The sequence below is a fragment of the Sus scrofa genome, chromosome 8 (genome assembly GCF_054392235.1).
Source record: "Sus scrofa isolate SSC_HxYL_T2T_F1_AM1 chromosome 8, Sscrofa_HxYL_maternal_Yorkshire_Landrace_v2.0, whole genome shotgun sequence".
Taxonomy (NCBI): domain Eukaryota; kingdom Metazoa; phylum Chordata; class Mammalia; order Artiodactyla; family Suidae; genus Sus; species Sus scrofa.
In genome coordinates this window covers 83739308-83753757 of record NC_139390.1, presented here as the reverse complement: position 1 = coordinate 83753757, position 14450 = coordinate 83739308, and the positions used below count along the sequence as shown (strand labels likewise).

General features: G+C 51.6%; 1 protein-coding gene across 5 annotated transcripts in view; it reads right to left on the bottom strand.

The window, feature by feature from the left end:
* The window catches only part of GATB (glutamyl-tRNA amidotransferase subunit B), a 685553-nt gene that overhangs the window by 604123 nt on the left and 66980 nt on the right, over positions 1–14450 (bottom strand). For 4 of the 5 annotated variants that reach the window (XR_014812810.1, XR_014812807.1, XM_084972708.1 and 1 more), the window contains 2 exons: positions 7698–7831; positions 1569–1647 (listed from right to left, as the gene is read on the bottom strand). Coding sequence is in view for 2 of the 5 variants with exons in the window: in XM_084972708.1 (XP_084828834.1) it covers positions 1569–1647; positions 7698–7831 (213 nt within the window). In the remaining 3 variants the exon portion in view is untranslated. Of the gene's footprint in view, positions 1–1568; positions 1648–2580; positions 7832–14450 lie in introns of all 5 variants that reach the window. The other variant, XR_014812806.1, reaches the window with a different exon arrangement.

The window sequence follows — 14450 nt, the reverse complement described above, 5'->3', positions numbered from 1 at the left end:
CATACATCTCACACGTCGCCCGCCAGTAAAACTTTTATTTTGGTTCTCTGATTCCCTCACAGAGGCCAGGACTTACCCCACCTCCTTTAAACACACGGGGAAGTTGACAGAATCCACAAGCATCTCTACCTGTATCTGAGCCTGGCTGTCAGCACCCCCAGCACTTCCATCTCCTCCCTCTGAACCTATGCTATTTGGTGTACTGCATCTTCTTTGGTGGGGCAGAAGTGGGAAGGGGAAGGGTTTGTTTGGTTTTTTTCCCTCTTTGGTTTCAAATGCTACAATTCATCTGATCTTCTGTGGGTATATATAGTTTCTTTCTGCCCTCAGGCCATCTAATCTTTCTGCTACTGCTGAGTACTGTCATAAACATTTGTCTGCCTCTGACATCCAGGCAACCCAAATCTTTTCCTAAATGCGGTACACTCTCTGTACTTGACAGCCTCACTTGGTGGTGGGTAAATAGAGCCTTTATTAGTTCCTGTCTCCAGTTTCACAGCACAGAGCCAGGCATATGCTCCATGGCGCCTTGTAATTAGCCAAATGCAGCCTATTTTCCAAAGCCTCACTTTGTAACCTGCCACTACTGTTGATGTGTGTAAGTATTAAATGCGAAAGGCGCCATTAAAATAACATTAAGTTCCTGGCTGAAGCACTGACACCTGTGATACCTGAAGCCAAACTGGGGCAGCCCCCTTGGTGTTACCTTCCCAAGGGCTTGTTAAATTTGCTGAATGTCAGGAATCCTGCACCCACCCGGGACTGTCTCGTGGAGGCAGGGATGGGGCAGAAGGCCACCTTTGAAGAGGATGTTATTTTTCTGAGTTTTTACGCACAGGGCACATGTATCAAGTGTCATCTAAGTGGGAGGCAGTGTGTCTAACATCACCCTCCTTGCCGGAAGACTGACTTTCAGGGGCCACCATGTGACAAGCCCAGAGGGGAGAGAGGAGGAGGGCCAGAGCTGGCCTTGAGGGCCCAAGGGCAAGGGCAGGGTCTGATGCCCCCAGGGGCTGCAGGGCCCCCAGCTCTCACATGAACAGATGTCTAGGAGATGTTCCAGGCAAAGCCAAGCAATAACCATTCCCTCTGGTTTAGAAAGGATGAGAAGCCAATGACCTACGTCGCACTGGCTTTATGTCATATGCTAAATGTTTCTACCTCAGTATAAAAACAGTACTTAGAAGCATTTATTTGTTTGTTTGTTTGCTTTTTAGGGCCACACCCTTGTCATATGGAGGTTTCCAGGCTAGGGGTTGAATCAGAGCTACAGCTGCCGGCCTACACCACAGCCACAGCCATGTGGAATCCGAACTGCATCTGCAAGCTACACCACAGCTCATGGCAGCACCGCATCTCCCACCCACTGAGCAAGGCCAGGGGTCGAACCCATATCCTCATGGATCCCACTTGGGTTTGTTTCCGCTGAGCCACAATGGGAGCTCCCAGTACTCAGAAGCATTTAATATGCCGATGACAAAACTGACTTAGTAATGGCATCTGAGTCACACATAAAGCATGCGCTGGGCTGGCAGGGCAGTCAGGAGCTTCAGAAAGTGGGGACATACCTTTTTAGCTGCAGACGAAGAGATGGCTTTCCTGTCCAGCAGGTCGAGCAGCTCGGCCAGGGCAGCTGGGGTGACAGGACTAGCAGTCCCCAAAAGGAGAGAAGAAACATGGACATTTCACTCTGTCAGCCGAGCCACTGCTGGTTATTCCAAATCAAAGAACCTGATCCAGTTGGAATACTTAAAATCCACCCCCAGGATATGAAAAGAACAGGCCAGTTGGGCTCTGTTTGATTGTTTTGTATCTTAGGATATAACACATTTTGGTGACTTGCATTGCTTTTATTTTCATACCGCCCAACAATAACCGCTGTTTGGCAGAAGTTGGAGCAACAGACAACCGCTCAGTTTAATTAGTCAAAAAAAGGAAGTGGCTGCAAAATTCATGAACCATGATGAGAAAATAAAAAAACAAAACCAAACCAGTAATTAGATATTTTCAACTGAAAGATCAGCCTAAAAATTACTTCAAACAAAAGCCACTTTCCTGAGTATTTCTGTGCAAACATAAATTCTTTTTAACCATATGAGCTTTTCTTTTAGGAACGCAGTGTGTACTAGCCACGTCGTCAGCCATCCTCACAGCCATCCACACACTCTGTTCTCTTCTGAAGGCTCTCAACAGCTCTCTGGGCACAGAAAGGTCCATAATCCAATACATCCAAACTTGCAGGAAGTGACTTACTTGACAAGGTCTATGATACAAAGGTCAAGAGGCGACTAAACACATCAAATGTCATTAATGCACATTCAGGGTTAGGAGTGAAATAGGGGGAGCCTAGGATTAGTGAAAAGACAAGACTGAATTACAGGCTATTTCTTTTAAAAGATGTGGTTTTGGAGTTCCCACTGTGGGGCAGCAGAAAAGAATCCGACTAGGAACCATAAGGTTGCGGGTTCAATCTCTGGCCTCGCTCAGTGGGTTAAGGATCCAGTATTGCCATGAGCTGTGGTGTAGTCACAGACGTGACTCGGATCCTCCGTTGCTGTGGCTGTGATATAGGCCAGCAGCTGCAGCTCTGATTCAACCCCTAGGCTGGGAATCTCCATATGCCGTGAGTGCGGTCCTCACAAAAAGCCAAAAAAATTAAAACAAAAAAACAAAAAAACATGGTTTTGCTACTTTTAAACACATGCAGCCACTAGGCTAATGAAACACTATCTGAGGTGGTCGGGGACTGGTTTTAAATAGACTAGAATGACTTATAAATAGCACATTAGTGTGTCTGTATAAACGCAAGTTTCTAAAACACCTAATGCTACTTGAAAACACCTGCTGTTTAAGTCTCCACTCCCATCATTCACTATTAAGTTCCTTGTAAGCTCTTAGATAACAGAAAGGAAACTACGGCTTAGCCTTGATGCCAATTCCTGAACTTCCGGACCGAGGGCAAGCTCCCCAGGTCTGCCTTGTGGACAGTGAGAGCTCTCAGGGCTGAGCACTGATGTGCACACATGGACGCTAACCACTGTCCTGCAAGGGTGTTTATCCAAAGAGTGGAAATCGGGTTTGGAGAGTGTCCAGTATTCGGCTGTGAACCACCCTGATTAAACCTCATCAGGACGAGGGGCAGAGGGCTGGGAAATACACGGATGCCCCTTTTCCAGCCTCCCACCCTTACTGACAGATAACAAGGAATCCAGCTTGTCTCAAGAAATCAGGTTTCTTGGATATTTTAGGATCCCAGTAAAGACAAAGGCCGGTCAGAGTGGGGACTGTGTTGAACCCGTAACAAGCGCTGAGGCTGAACTAGATTTCTCGAGCCTGCAAAAGAAAGGGTCCCTGCTCCCATGTGAGCTGATGATAAAGGGATGTGGCGACAGAGAAGGACAGAAATAGAACACAGCGTAACTAAAAATACCTCGCCTTCATCCAACGACCTTAATTCACTATAAAATACCTCCACTCACCTCGTGGCACCTGCGGTTTCTCAATTGCCCTTTTGTGCCCACAGTGCTCGACGCATAGTAGGTCAACAGTACCTGTGCTGTGGTTTCCTCCATCCCCACCCCCGACAGACACTGCTAATTCTGGTGGTGCCACGGCCAGCCTTGAGGAAGACAAAGATCAAGTCCTGCCCCCTACCCCGACCCTGAAAGGCACCCCTGGTCAGTTATGTGAATAGACCATCTGACTGGGCCCATAATGGCAGCAGAAGCACAAGCTACTGATCAGCTGCTGTCAGACAATGCTGGTTTCTGGGCCCTGAGTGTGTCTCCACCCAGAAACCTGCCAGGGAAGGGTGGGGCCTTGTGTGCACGGACCCCTGAGCCCGGCACACCTACAGGCCAGGAGAAGGGGCATCTCAAGGCTTCCAGCTTCACCCTGTCCCTTAGAACTCTTCTGGGATCCCGACTCCATCTGCAGCCTGGATTCCGGAAGCAGACCCTCTGACACCTCTATGGCCATCCTGTTCCTATGAAACACGCTGCCCATCTCCACCCCGAGCTTGTTTTAGCCCAAACCAGGGGGCACAGAGGCTGGGGGAGAAGGACACCCCGGGGGCTCCTGCTGCTTGTAATCCTGCCCATCTCACTAGTCTCCCAGCGCCCCTAGCTGGTGCCCGCCCCCCCAAGCCTCCTCTTCACACCCCTTCTCAGCACGCACCCTCCTCTCCCCTCATAAGGACCCTGGCTGACGCAAGACCCAGAATCCTCTAGGGTGCCCTCCTCCTCCATCAAACACCGCCCTGGACCCCATCACCTTCCACTCCTGCAAATCCTACCTGGATGCCAGGTCCCTCTCTCGGTGGCTCTGATCCCACACCTTCACAAATGCTCCCACCTTTCCCATCTGGAAAATGCTTCCAAGTGATCTTACAATCAGGCGCTGGCTTCCACCTGGCTTCTCACCTCATGGTCCCAGAGGCAGAGCCTGAGTGGTGGCCATCTGCCCTTGTCTGGGTTCCAACCCCATCCTCTGCAGATGTTCCCTTAAAAGCCACCTCCCCTCACCTGTTATCAAAGAGCCTCCGCATCCCTCTGGGTCCCCTTGGGAAAATCCCTCCTTCTGGGTGTCCAGAGGCTCTTCCTCCTCCTTGGCCGCCCTCTTCTGCTTCCTTACCCCCTAGCAATGGGGCGGCCTGGGGGCTCTTTCCTGTGTTCTCTGCCTTCACCTTGCCTCCTTCCTCTGGCAAAGGAGGAGAGCACGCCTGTCCCCAAGGTCCGCCTCCCCAACGCTGTCAGGCCCAGATCTCACAGCCAGGCCAGGCAGCCACCTCTCAGAGGGCCCCATCTCCCAACACGAGTTCTAAGCCAGGGGGTGGCAAGCTTCTTCTGGAAAGGGCCAGAGAGTACCTATTTGAGGCTCTATGGGACACAACTGGTCTCTGGCACATGCGCTTCTTTGCTCTGGTTTATATAAGAGGAGACAACCAGCCTCAGCTTCTAGGCTGTGTGCCAACAGGCCTGTGGCAGTGACCTGTGACAAGCTCACCTCCTGCAGCCCCATTCTCCACCCTGCCTGGCCCATCACACTGCTGGACCTGTCCCTCCTGTCAGCATCGGTCCCTTCTCAGCTCGAAAGCCTTCCGTGGTTTCTGAGCACCTCTAGAACTGCAACCCACAGCTGGCCTGTAAGTTCGGGTCCTCAGCTGGCGTGGACAATCAGGCAGCTGCACCAGCCTGACTTTACCAGGCAGTGTTTGGTCAGGTTATCTGGAATTTCCGCTTTCTTAACTAAGTCAAACGTGTCATTAATAGTTATTTGTAAGTTAATTAAGCAAAATACTGCTTTCAGAGCAACAAATATACTCAAATAATGAAAGAGCCAAGTTCAACAAGAGCTGTTCTGGCTGGACCCTTGAAACACCAGTCTTCGGAGACATCTGGAAAGGTGAACGCTTATTTGCAAAACCAGTTCCTGCCAACATGATCTCTGGCGTGCCCCTTGCCTGGTGTCACCACGAGGTGTGAATGGCGTGAAGGAATTCCCATGACTTTCCACACCCTCCATACTCTGGCTCAGCCCCAATTATACGGTTAACTGTACTTTTCTGCCATTTTCACACTCTGCTCCTACCAGCCACACGCCTCCTGGTCCCCAAGGCTGCTGGTTCTTTGCCTCCCAGGCCCTGGTTCCCCACAGGCATTACCTGGCCCTGCCTATCCCCATCCTTTAAGGCTGTGGCACAGCTGGACCTCTCCATCGTCTCTCCTGGGCAGCTCCAGCCTGTCCTGAGTGGACCCTGGCTTTTCAGGGTAAAGACTGGACTTTCTCAACAGAGGCCACACCGGAAAGGACAGGAAGGAAAGACACAGAGGCCACAGGGGGTGATGGACCTGGTGTGGGTGGGACACTGTTTTGGTACTTAACACACTGGCATGCAAAAGAGAAGGAAAGTGACACTGGGGGGCCCATGGGCACTGTGCGCTTCCCTCTCAAAAACCCATGGAGGCAGGTGTCGTCATTGCCATCTTACAGTGAAGACACTGAGGCTGAGAGGGATGCCCATCTGAGGTCAGAGCGGGTTAGTAGCCATGTGAGGGAGAGAACAGCCACGTGGCACCTACATGCTTCAAGCAAGAGACTAGTGTGCAGCCACTGCACAGGGGAACTGCTCTGAATAAACAACACTTCGTACTCGTGGATCAGCACACGCTTGTCTCCTCCACACCTCGGGCACTGCTGCGGTGGCTCGCTCACCCAGACTGGGCCCTGCCACCTGCCTGTGTGTCCCAGACAACACCCCCAATGCTTAAACCTGCTGCTGCATGCTCACTCCTTGACAATGTCCTTTCCTTTATCTTCTGTGATGTCCAGGCTCCTCGGGTGAAGTCTGAGGGCTCTCAGGCCCCTTCTGCAGCTACTGGCCATGCTGTTCCCGCCTTGATGCACTCATCTGCCCAAACAGCTTTGAGTAGCATCTACACACTGCCAGGTCCATGATCCACTTATAACCGACAGGGCACTGCCTTCCCCTTAATGTCATGCCAGCTCCCCTTGAACCTTCTGCACATGCTGTCCCCATGCTTGGGGGCTCTTACCCCTGGACTTGGCCCCTCACTCACATGGGAGCGTACCTGTGCCCGCCCCCTTCTCAGGGCACCTGATGAGCTGCTTCGTCACCACCGGCCTCTAGGCCACCAGCCCTGAGAGCAGGGACCCCACGCTCAGCACAGGGCTCAGCTCAGGACAGTCTCATGAACACGTGCTAAGGAAGGATTAGGTGGGGGCTCGCTCGGCTCAACCCCCAGACACCTCTCAGCAGCTGGGGACCCGCATATCTGCCTTCCTGTGGGTCACTCCGGGAGAGGGACGTCGGTCCCACAGGTGGCTTGAACCCGGTGCGTCCAGGAGGAACGCAGCATCAGCCTGTGCCTCTTCCTTTGCCTCCCCTCCGGTGGAAAGGCGCTGCCCCCCTCACTCCACTGCCAGCGCAAGGGATGTAGAAGTGGTGCGGGGTGCATCACCGGCCTCACCTCCGTCCTCCTCACTCAGCTCAGACCCCGGCTCGGGCCTTTCCCACGGGCGCCCCCAGAAGCAGTGCCAACCTGGGCTGCCTGCCTCTGGCCCGTCTTCCATCCCTCCTTCTGGAGGGAAAGTCAGGTGAGCACGTGCTCTCAGGCCTTTGACAGCTGCTGACAAAGGCGAGTGCAACCCGTGGTGGGCCATGCCCATCCCTGCAGCTCCCCCCTCCCAGCCCAAGTGCCCTGGGCCTTCAGGGTCTCCTGTGCCCCCCAGGCCTCTCGTCTCCGAGCATCAGGGTCCGGAATGCCCTACCCCTCCCACCTCTTGGTGATTCCCGCTAGTTGCTTAGGGCTTGGCTTCTGAGGGACCCCTGCCTCGGTGCCGCCCTGGTGGCCTGTGCACACCTGTGCTGTAACAGGTCATATGGAGGCCACTGCTCTCCTCACTCTGTAGCCCCCAAGTAGGAACCTCCTTGTCTTACTCTCCACAGGCCCTCAGTCCAGCACACGACAAAGGACAGTCAGACATTTGAAAAATAAACGAGCTTTCAGTTGTAATGGCAGAAAGCTTCAGAATCTGGGATTCCTGGGAGGGGGGCACGTCTCTCTCATCAGGAGACCCTGAGGGGCAAGGCAGAGCAGGGCACTGGCCTGGCCCTGTGTCCACTGCCTGTGCGCAGAGCTCATCACCCAGGGGAATGAGCCCCGAATCTCACTCACCTCTCACTGACTGCAAGGTTCTGTTGCTTCAAAAAACCCAGAAAAGTGTTGAGAACCCAGCTCGTCACTCTTTTTGGCTCTGCCCTAGTTTCTTTCATCACATTTTGGAAGAATTCCAAAAGACCAACTTCATTCTGTAAAGAGAAAAAAAATTATATAAAGCCTCCAAAAAATGAAAGATCAGCATTCTGAAACTGTCACCCTCTGCCTCCTCCGAGACATCAACTGGTACTTCCCCGACACCGAGATGTCACCAGAAAGTTCTGATCACTTCCAGTAAACATGCACCTTTTTCAACATGCACCTTTTTCTGCTACTGTCCTAGTGCCTTTGTACAGCATTCTGTCAAAGGACTGGACACACTGCAGACAGCCTGGACTTTGTGGACCCGGTGAGGGTGAAGGCAGCCGTCCCCAGACTCGCCTTCTCAGGGTTATCTGCCAGCTGCATGTCTGGCCTGAGTTTACTCTCCTGTCCTTCCTGGACGTCCTAGAATATCCTAGAATTGCCAGAATAAGAAGGCAAGAAGGAGTTTCTGGGGTTGCATCAGGTTAAGGATCTGGTCTTATTACTGCAGTGGCTCAGGTTGCTGCTGTGGTGGTGCAGGTTCAATCCCTGTCCCAGGAACTTGCTCAGGAAGAAGAGGACGAAGAGGAGGAAGTAGAAGAGGAGAAGGAAGAAGAGGAAGAGGAAGAAGGAGGAAGAGAAGAAGGCAAGAACAGAGAGAAGTCAAGAAGGAACAAACGGTCTACTTCTGTGAAAAATCAAAAGTGGATCGTAAGTGCATTTATCCTTGCATCATTCCCAGAGGTAAGAGAAGTGCTTTTCATGTCTTTTCAAAATGAGGAGGAACAGGGGCACATGGCCCACTTAGACCACGCAGCTGGCAGAAGGGAGCTGCCAAGCCTCCGAGCCCAGGGGCCGGCTGACCCTGGCTCCCATCCTGCTCCATGAAAACCACCCGCCCTGCTGGCTCATCAGGGAGATGTGTTTGAAGAGACTGCTACTATCCCCCCCGTCACCCTCTGGACCATAAGCTCCGTGACGCAGGGGCCACACTGCCCTGAGGGTTGAGCTACGTCAGGTCTGGGTTGCGGCGGCTGCCTGGCTAGCCCCAGTGGGTTGGTGGATGGAATCAATGTTGCCCATGATTTTTTTTTTTTCTTTTTTTTGAAATCACGCGTGAATGCTCGTCTTTTATCATACCAGGTTCACCTCTAAATACTGGAACTGCCATGGTTATGCACAAGAGTGATGAAAAGCACTTATCAAGTTATACACAGTGGCTAACTGCCCACTCAGGTGGATTTGACAAAACCAAGACATCTGGCTAAGTCCATCCCGTGTTTTTCAATGAGGAAAATAAAAACATGTCCCCTCACTTCTGGGAGGCTGAAGTTTCCAAACGCAGAGGGAACACATTCTATGTCGTAAACAACCCCCATCTGCTGAAATTCAAATCGAACTGCACTGTTCTTGACATATTCCCTTTTAGCTTTATAGTGCACCCTCACCTCTTTCAGAGGACCTTCCTTAACCAAAAGTACATTCTGGAAAAATATGATACTAAGAAGAAGCAAGACATACTGACAAGAGTGCTCTTGATGTTTCTCTATTGCAGACGCTGTAAATACACATAGGCTCACAGCTGCTGAAGTAGAAATTCCATAATAACAATTACAAAAAAAAAAATCTACCTTTCCTTTATAGCAGATGCCTTCTCTGGTGACAAGCCTACTGAATAATCCCATAATTATCTCTTGAATCTCTTTTCAAGCCAATGCTATTATTCCACAAATGCTAAACCAGGGCAAAGGCCAACTCAGCAGCCAAAGCCTGACTATAGATAAAGGCGAAACATGAAGACAAAGTTCTGCTTAACTTATGGAAAAGTATTCGAACTTGCACAATGGCCCACAAACCGCTGGAGAGGGAGAAAACCGCTATCTGGCCCGAATCAGACAGGCAGGATTCCCTTTGTTCTCACGCAGACAGGCTGGCCCACTGGTGAACAGAGCTGTCAGGAGGAGGACTCTGCTTTGCCAAGGAAAGGTTTTCTAAATCCACCTAGAAATATTGCGCTTGAACTCGCAGGCTTGGCTGAGTTGCTGAGACGTGATAAATATCTATTCCTCTACCCTTGGGTGGTTTTTTTATTGGATGGATAACATGGCAGGTCAGATTTCTGTTTGTCTTTTCGTGGCAGTGCTGTGATGAGCCTCTCCAGGCAGGAGCCGGGCTTCACTGGGGGATTCGTGGCTTCAGTACACAATCTGCAGTGGCCAGGGATGTCTGCTATCCTGACTGGGTGAGTTGTGGGTGGTGGGGCTGCACGAAGCTGAGCTGCCACCTGGACAGTGATGGATCAATGGAAGGCCACACGTGGGCTGCCCACTTGGGCTCTTCACATCAGAGGCCCACTTTTCAGGGAAAAAAACAACCACGACACAGCATTCTAGGCCAGGCCTTCTTTGTTTTTCTGTGAGATCAGCAAATGCTACTAAGCTTGGCACACATCTGAGAGATCTCCGTGCACGTGGCAGTTGCAGCCATCTGGTTTTCTCAGGCAAACAGTGGACCAGTGATCCCCTTACATGAAAATCACATTAAGAGCAACACAGGAAGGCCACGGCCCGAGGGACCCTCAACATCCTTCTCAAAGGCAGCGGGCCAGCTCTAATCTAGCCCACATCCGACAGAGCTGAACCTCAGCTACACAGGGCGTCAAGCCTCCCGGCCACGTGTAACTTAAACTGTTCCTTCAGAAGAGCCAGACGGCCTGGCCAACTGTCTAATACCATACACTCTCCACAGCTCTGCAATTGGAAGCATCCTTTTCTCATTTCAACCAAATTTCCCAAAGCATTCCATAGCACCCAGAGCCAGTGTTGGGCCCGCCTCTCAGAGGCTGACAGGAACCCTCCAGCTCCCTGGGTCTATCAGCTGGTCACTGCCGGGGTTGTGGCCACAGGGGTCACCTTGCCTTCCCTGCTGCTCTGGGGAGGAGCCCGCTGCGAGATGCCCCCAAGCTGACTTCTCCATTCTATCTGCAGAGATGACAAAATGCCGGAAGGCAGGGCTGTTTTCTCAAGTGCCGTTCCTGTCCCGAGTCACATGCCCTGGGAACAGGAGGGATGGCAGAACGAGGCTGGGCTATATTTACAGGAAGAATGAAACCCGATAGAGACAGCTGCCTGGTGGCAGACTCAGAAGAAAAAGGCCACAGAGCACACGCTAGGGAATAGCTGGTTATGTGGCAGGCAGGGACCCGGTGGCCATGGGGACCCTGGCTTTATTGCCTGAACACCTGCCACATGGAGATCAGCCCGTGGGGGCTGCCACTGCAGCTAATGATAATAATAGTTCCAACAGCAGTAACAGCAGATGCCGGCACCGCCCAGGGCTCTCTCTGCATTAACTCACCTAATCTCCACGCTGACTCTGGGGCTACAGACCTGCGAATTCGCTCGTTCAGATGAGGACACTGAACCCTGACTTGCTTGAGGTCACCCACCTAGAAGGCAGTAGAGCCGGGACCTGACCTCTGCAGCCTGTGCTCTTCTGCTCCGTGTCCCGCTGCCTCTGACGAAGGACAGTCACATCCCCTCCGTCCTGGGGACCAAAGCTGAGCCCCCAAGGGCATGACGCGAAGTGACCAGCCCATCAAAAGAATGCGCCTGCTCACACTTCCAATTTTATTTGAAAGCTGCCAGCCGTTCAAAGTTTCTTAACATATGACAAATGCTGCCAAGGCCCTCAGCAATTAGCTTAGAAATTAGGAGGAGAAAACACCAAATTCAAGTTCTGCCACTGCCAAGATACGCCTGTACCACGTGGCCCTTACACCCGTTCCCAGACCAGGGTGGGCGGGTGTCGAGTGATGGTGGCAACCCCCCTCCTGAGCCCAGAGCTTTTGGGGACAGGCCCTGACCTCTCTCCTGCATCCTGTCACAGTGAAGTTAGGGGGCAAGCCTGCACCAGGACGCTGTCCAACCTGCGGCACCCCTGACACTACAGAACAAGCCTCAGCATCACTCACAGAACTCTGGTACCAAGCACACTGCATTTCATCATACCCCGACTTCTGTGATGTAGGTAACTGCCTAACCGGGCAGGTCATGCTGTGGGTGGCAGCAGGTGACAGTTCAGGCGACTGCATCTGTGACAGAACGACAGCAGCTCCAACACCCAGCAGCCAGTAAATGGGCCCTGCATCTGTGTTATCGATGGTGGCTCTGTGGTTGCCCCTCACTCCTGTGAGTTTCGTCATTCTTACAGGAGTTCCCATCATGGCACAGTGGAAACAAATCTGACTAGCATCCATGACGACGCAGGTTCAATCCCAGGCCTCGGTCAGTGGGTTAAGGATCTGGCATTGCCGTGAGCTGTGGTGTAGGCCAGCAGCTATAGCGTCGATTAGACCCCTAGCCTGGAACCTCCATATGCCATAGGTACAGCCCTAATAAAAACAAACTAACAAACAAATCATTCTTACAAAGTGAGAAAAACAGAATGCAGATGCAACAGCTTTGGAAAAGACGGCCCTGAAAATACATTGATGGGGTGGAAATGGAAATTAGACAAGGGGGCTGAGGGAGACAGTGGTGGTCCTAGGGCAGAAAGCTCAAGGTCCGGCCACGGGAAGGAACACTCAATGGGGCCGGGGTTTGGGTCTATGATGTGAAAAGGGCCACTCTCTGCTTTTCACAGAAACAAGGAGTGGCTGTGGAAATCCTTCTGTGAATGAGCAAAAATTTAAAATAAATAAATAAATAAAGGGCTCACTCAGAGACATCATCAGTGGGGAAAGACAAAAAGTGGTTAATTGCTGGTGTGAGGCCGGCAGGGGAAAGGGTGTCAGGAGGAGCCAGAATCTAGATCCATCCTGGGCATCTGCAGAAGCGCTGAAATGGACCCCAAACACCAAGGGTAAGCTTTCTAGTCTGACTCAGGGATGACGTGATTACAAGGGTCTATAGTTCTGTTTTTCTCCTGAAAACTTCCACCTCTGGGTGAGAGGGCTCGGAGCCCCTAAAATCTGAGCAAATCTCTGGTCCCGACAATTTCACCTGTGCTCTGTCCCTGGCAAAGCCAGGAGGCCCCCCATGCGGGCTGGACTCAGGGAGGGAGTGTCTTCCCAACAGCTGGCTTAGACTCAAGGCAATGCACTTACGTTCTCTGCCACACATTCCCTCTAGGAGACAATCCGGGGGAGCGCCTTCCCCTGGACGATCAAAACCCAAATAGTTTCACTGACAGCAGACAGGCCTCATCAGAGGCTGCAAGAACGGGACAGAAAAAGGATGTTGACAAGAAATCAATTTTGATGACATTCGCATTTTAATGAGCCTAAAGCCACCACTGTCTATCCGTGCAAACACCAAGGGAAGCTGTGTTAGCCAAGAACAGCTTTCCATTCACTGTCCCCAAAGGAAACCATCCCACAGGCAGGAAATGATGCTGCAGGAGGGGTTAAGGCACAAAGTCCCTGGGAGCCCCCAAGCCTGGGGCTCAGACTGCACCCTTCCCAGTGGACAGGTGCCTGAGTGGATGGCTCTGAGCCCAAAGGACACTCACCTTGGAAAGTCTCCAGGCACTTGCACCCGAAATGAACAAACTGGGGGTTTTGCAGAAGTTAAGTCAGAAGATGTGTCTTCTGATTCAACTATGCTAGAACAAAATATTATTTTTCCAGCGCACAGACCAACTGTGAAAGCATCCTTAAGCTGGCCAGCACTGGGTGCAATTTTATAAAATGAAAAAGAAAATCAATTCTGAAAATTGCATGGAGCTGAAAAACGGTGAGTGATGATGTTGACCACGTGGCTTTTTCTTGGGCTGTTGTTAGACGGCGAGTCCTCCGCCAGCAGTTACATCTGGGCGATTTACGCTCAGTTAATAAGGTTTCAGATGCTTTTTAAACTATACCCTTTAAAGCAGTATTACTTATGGGATATACAGATATCTACCATGAGAAGTAACTTTACAGGCCATGTATCCAGATAGAAAACCAGGCCATTTCAAGCTAACGAGAGACTCAGAGCCAAACTCATAGAAAACAATCCATTTGATATCCAGCCATAGTCAAGCTATCCTTCCCGTGTCTCTGTTCCCTGGAGACACTTTAACCTTTTCCACAACGTCAGAAACAAAAGATTATGACTTTACGTGGAGAACGACCAGCTGGGGAAATGAAGTTATTCAGAGACGACCGCACGCCTTGAGGCTGCCCAGAAAGACGCACGGCAGCACGAGGCACTGGCCCAGAGCGTTGCCATCACACGTGTCTCAGCCGCCCTGGTAACTCTTGGGAGGGGATGATGGGGAAGGTTTAAGGGATGAAATCAGAGTACAGATTTAATTTCCTAAAGAAATCAGGAAACAAGACCCAGAGAGACCACGTGACTTGCGGCCTATCAAGGCACAGCGCGGTTGAGGCGGAAATCCCAGGCTTCTGCCCCAGGGCCCAGCCACACACCTGCCACCCTGTGATCTGCCGGGCTGTCCAAAGGGTGGTTTATGGACCTGACCTCTGGACCCAGGGATGCTGCCTCAGGAAGGCGGCTGCTCCCAGGAATCCGGGAGTGTTGTGACAGTGCCCCACTCATCCACTTCTGTGTCCATCTGTTCACTCACGCCTCCTGTGCACCAGACACTGTGCTGGATGCATCTGAGTTCCATAAACACCAGAGATGAATTATCAACATGCAGTCGTGCGGTCACTGCACAGTAGGATGACAAGGAATTAAAGAT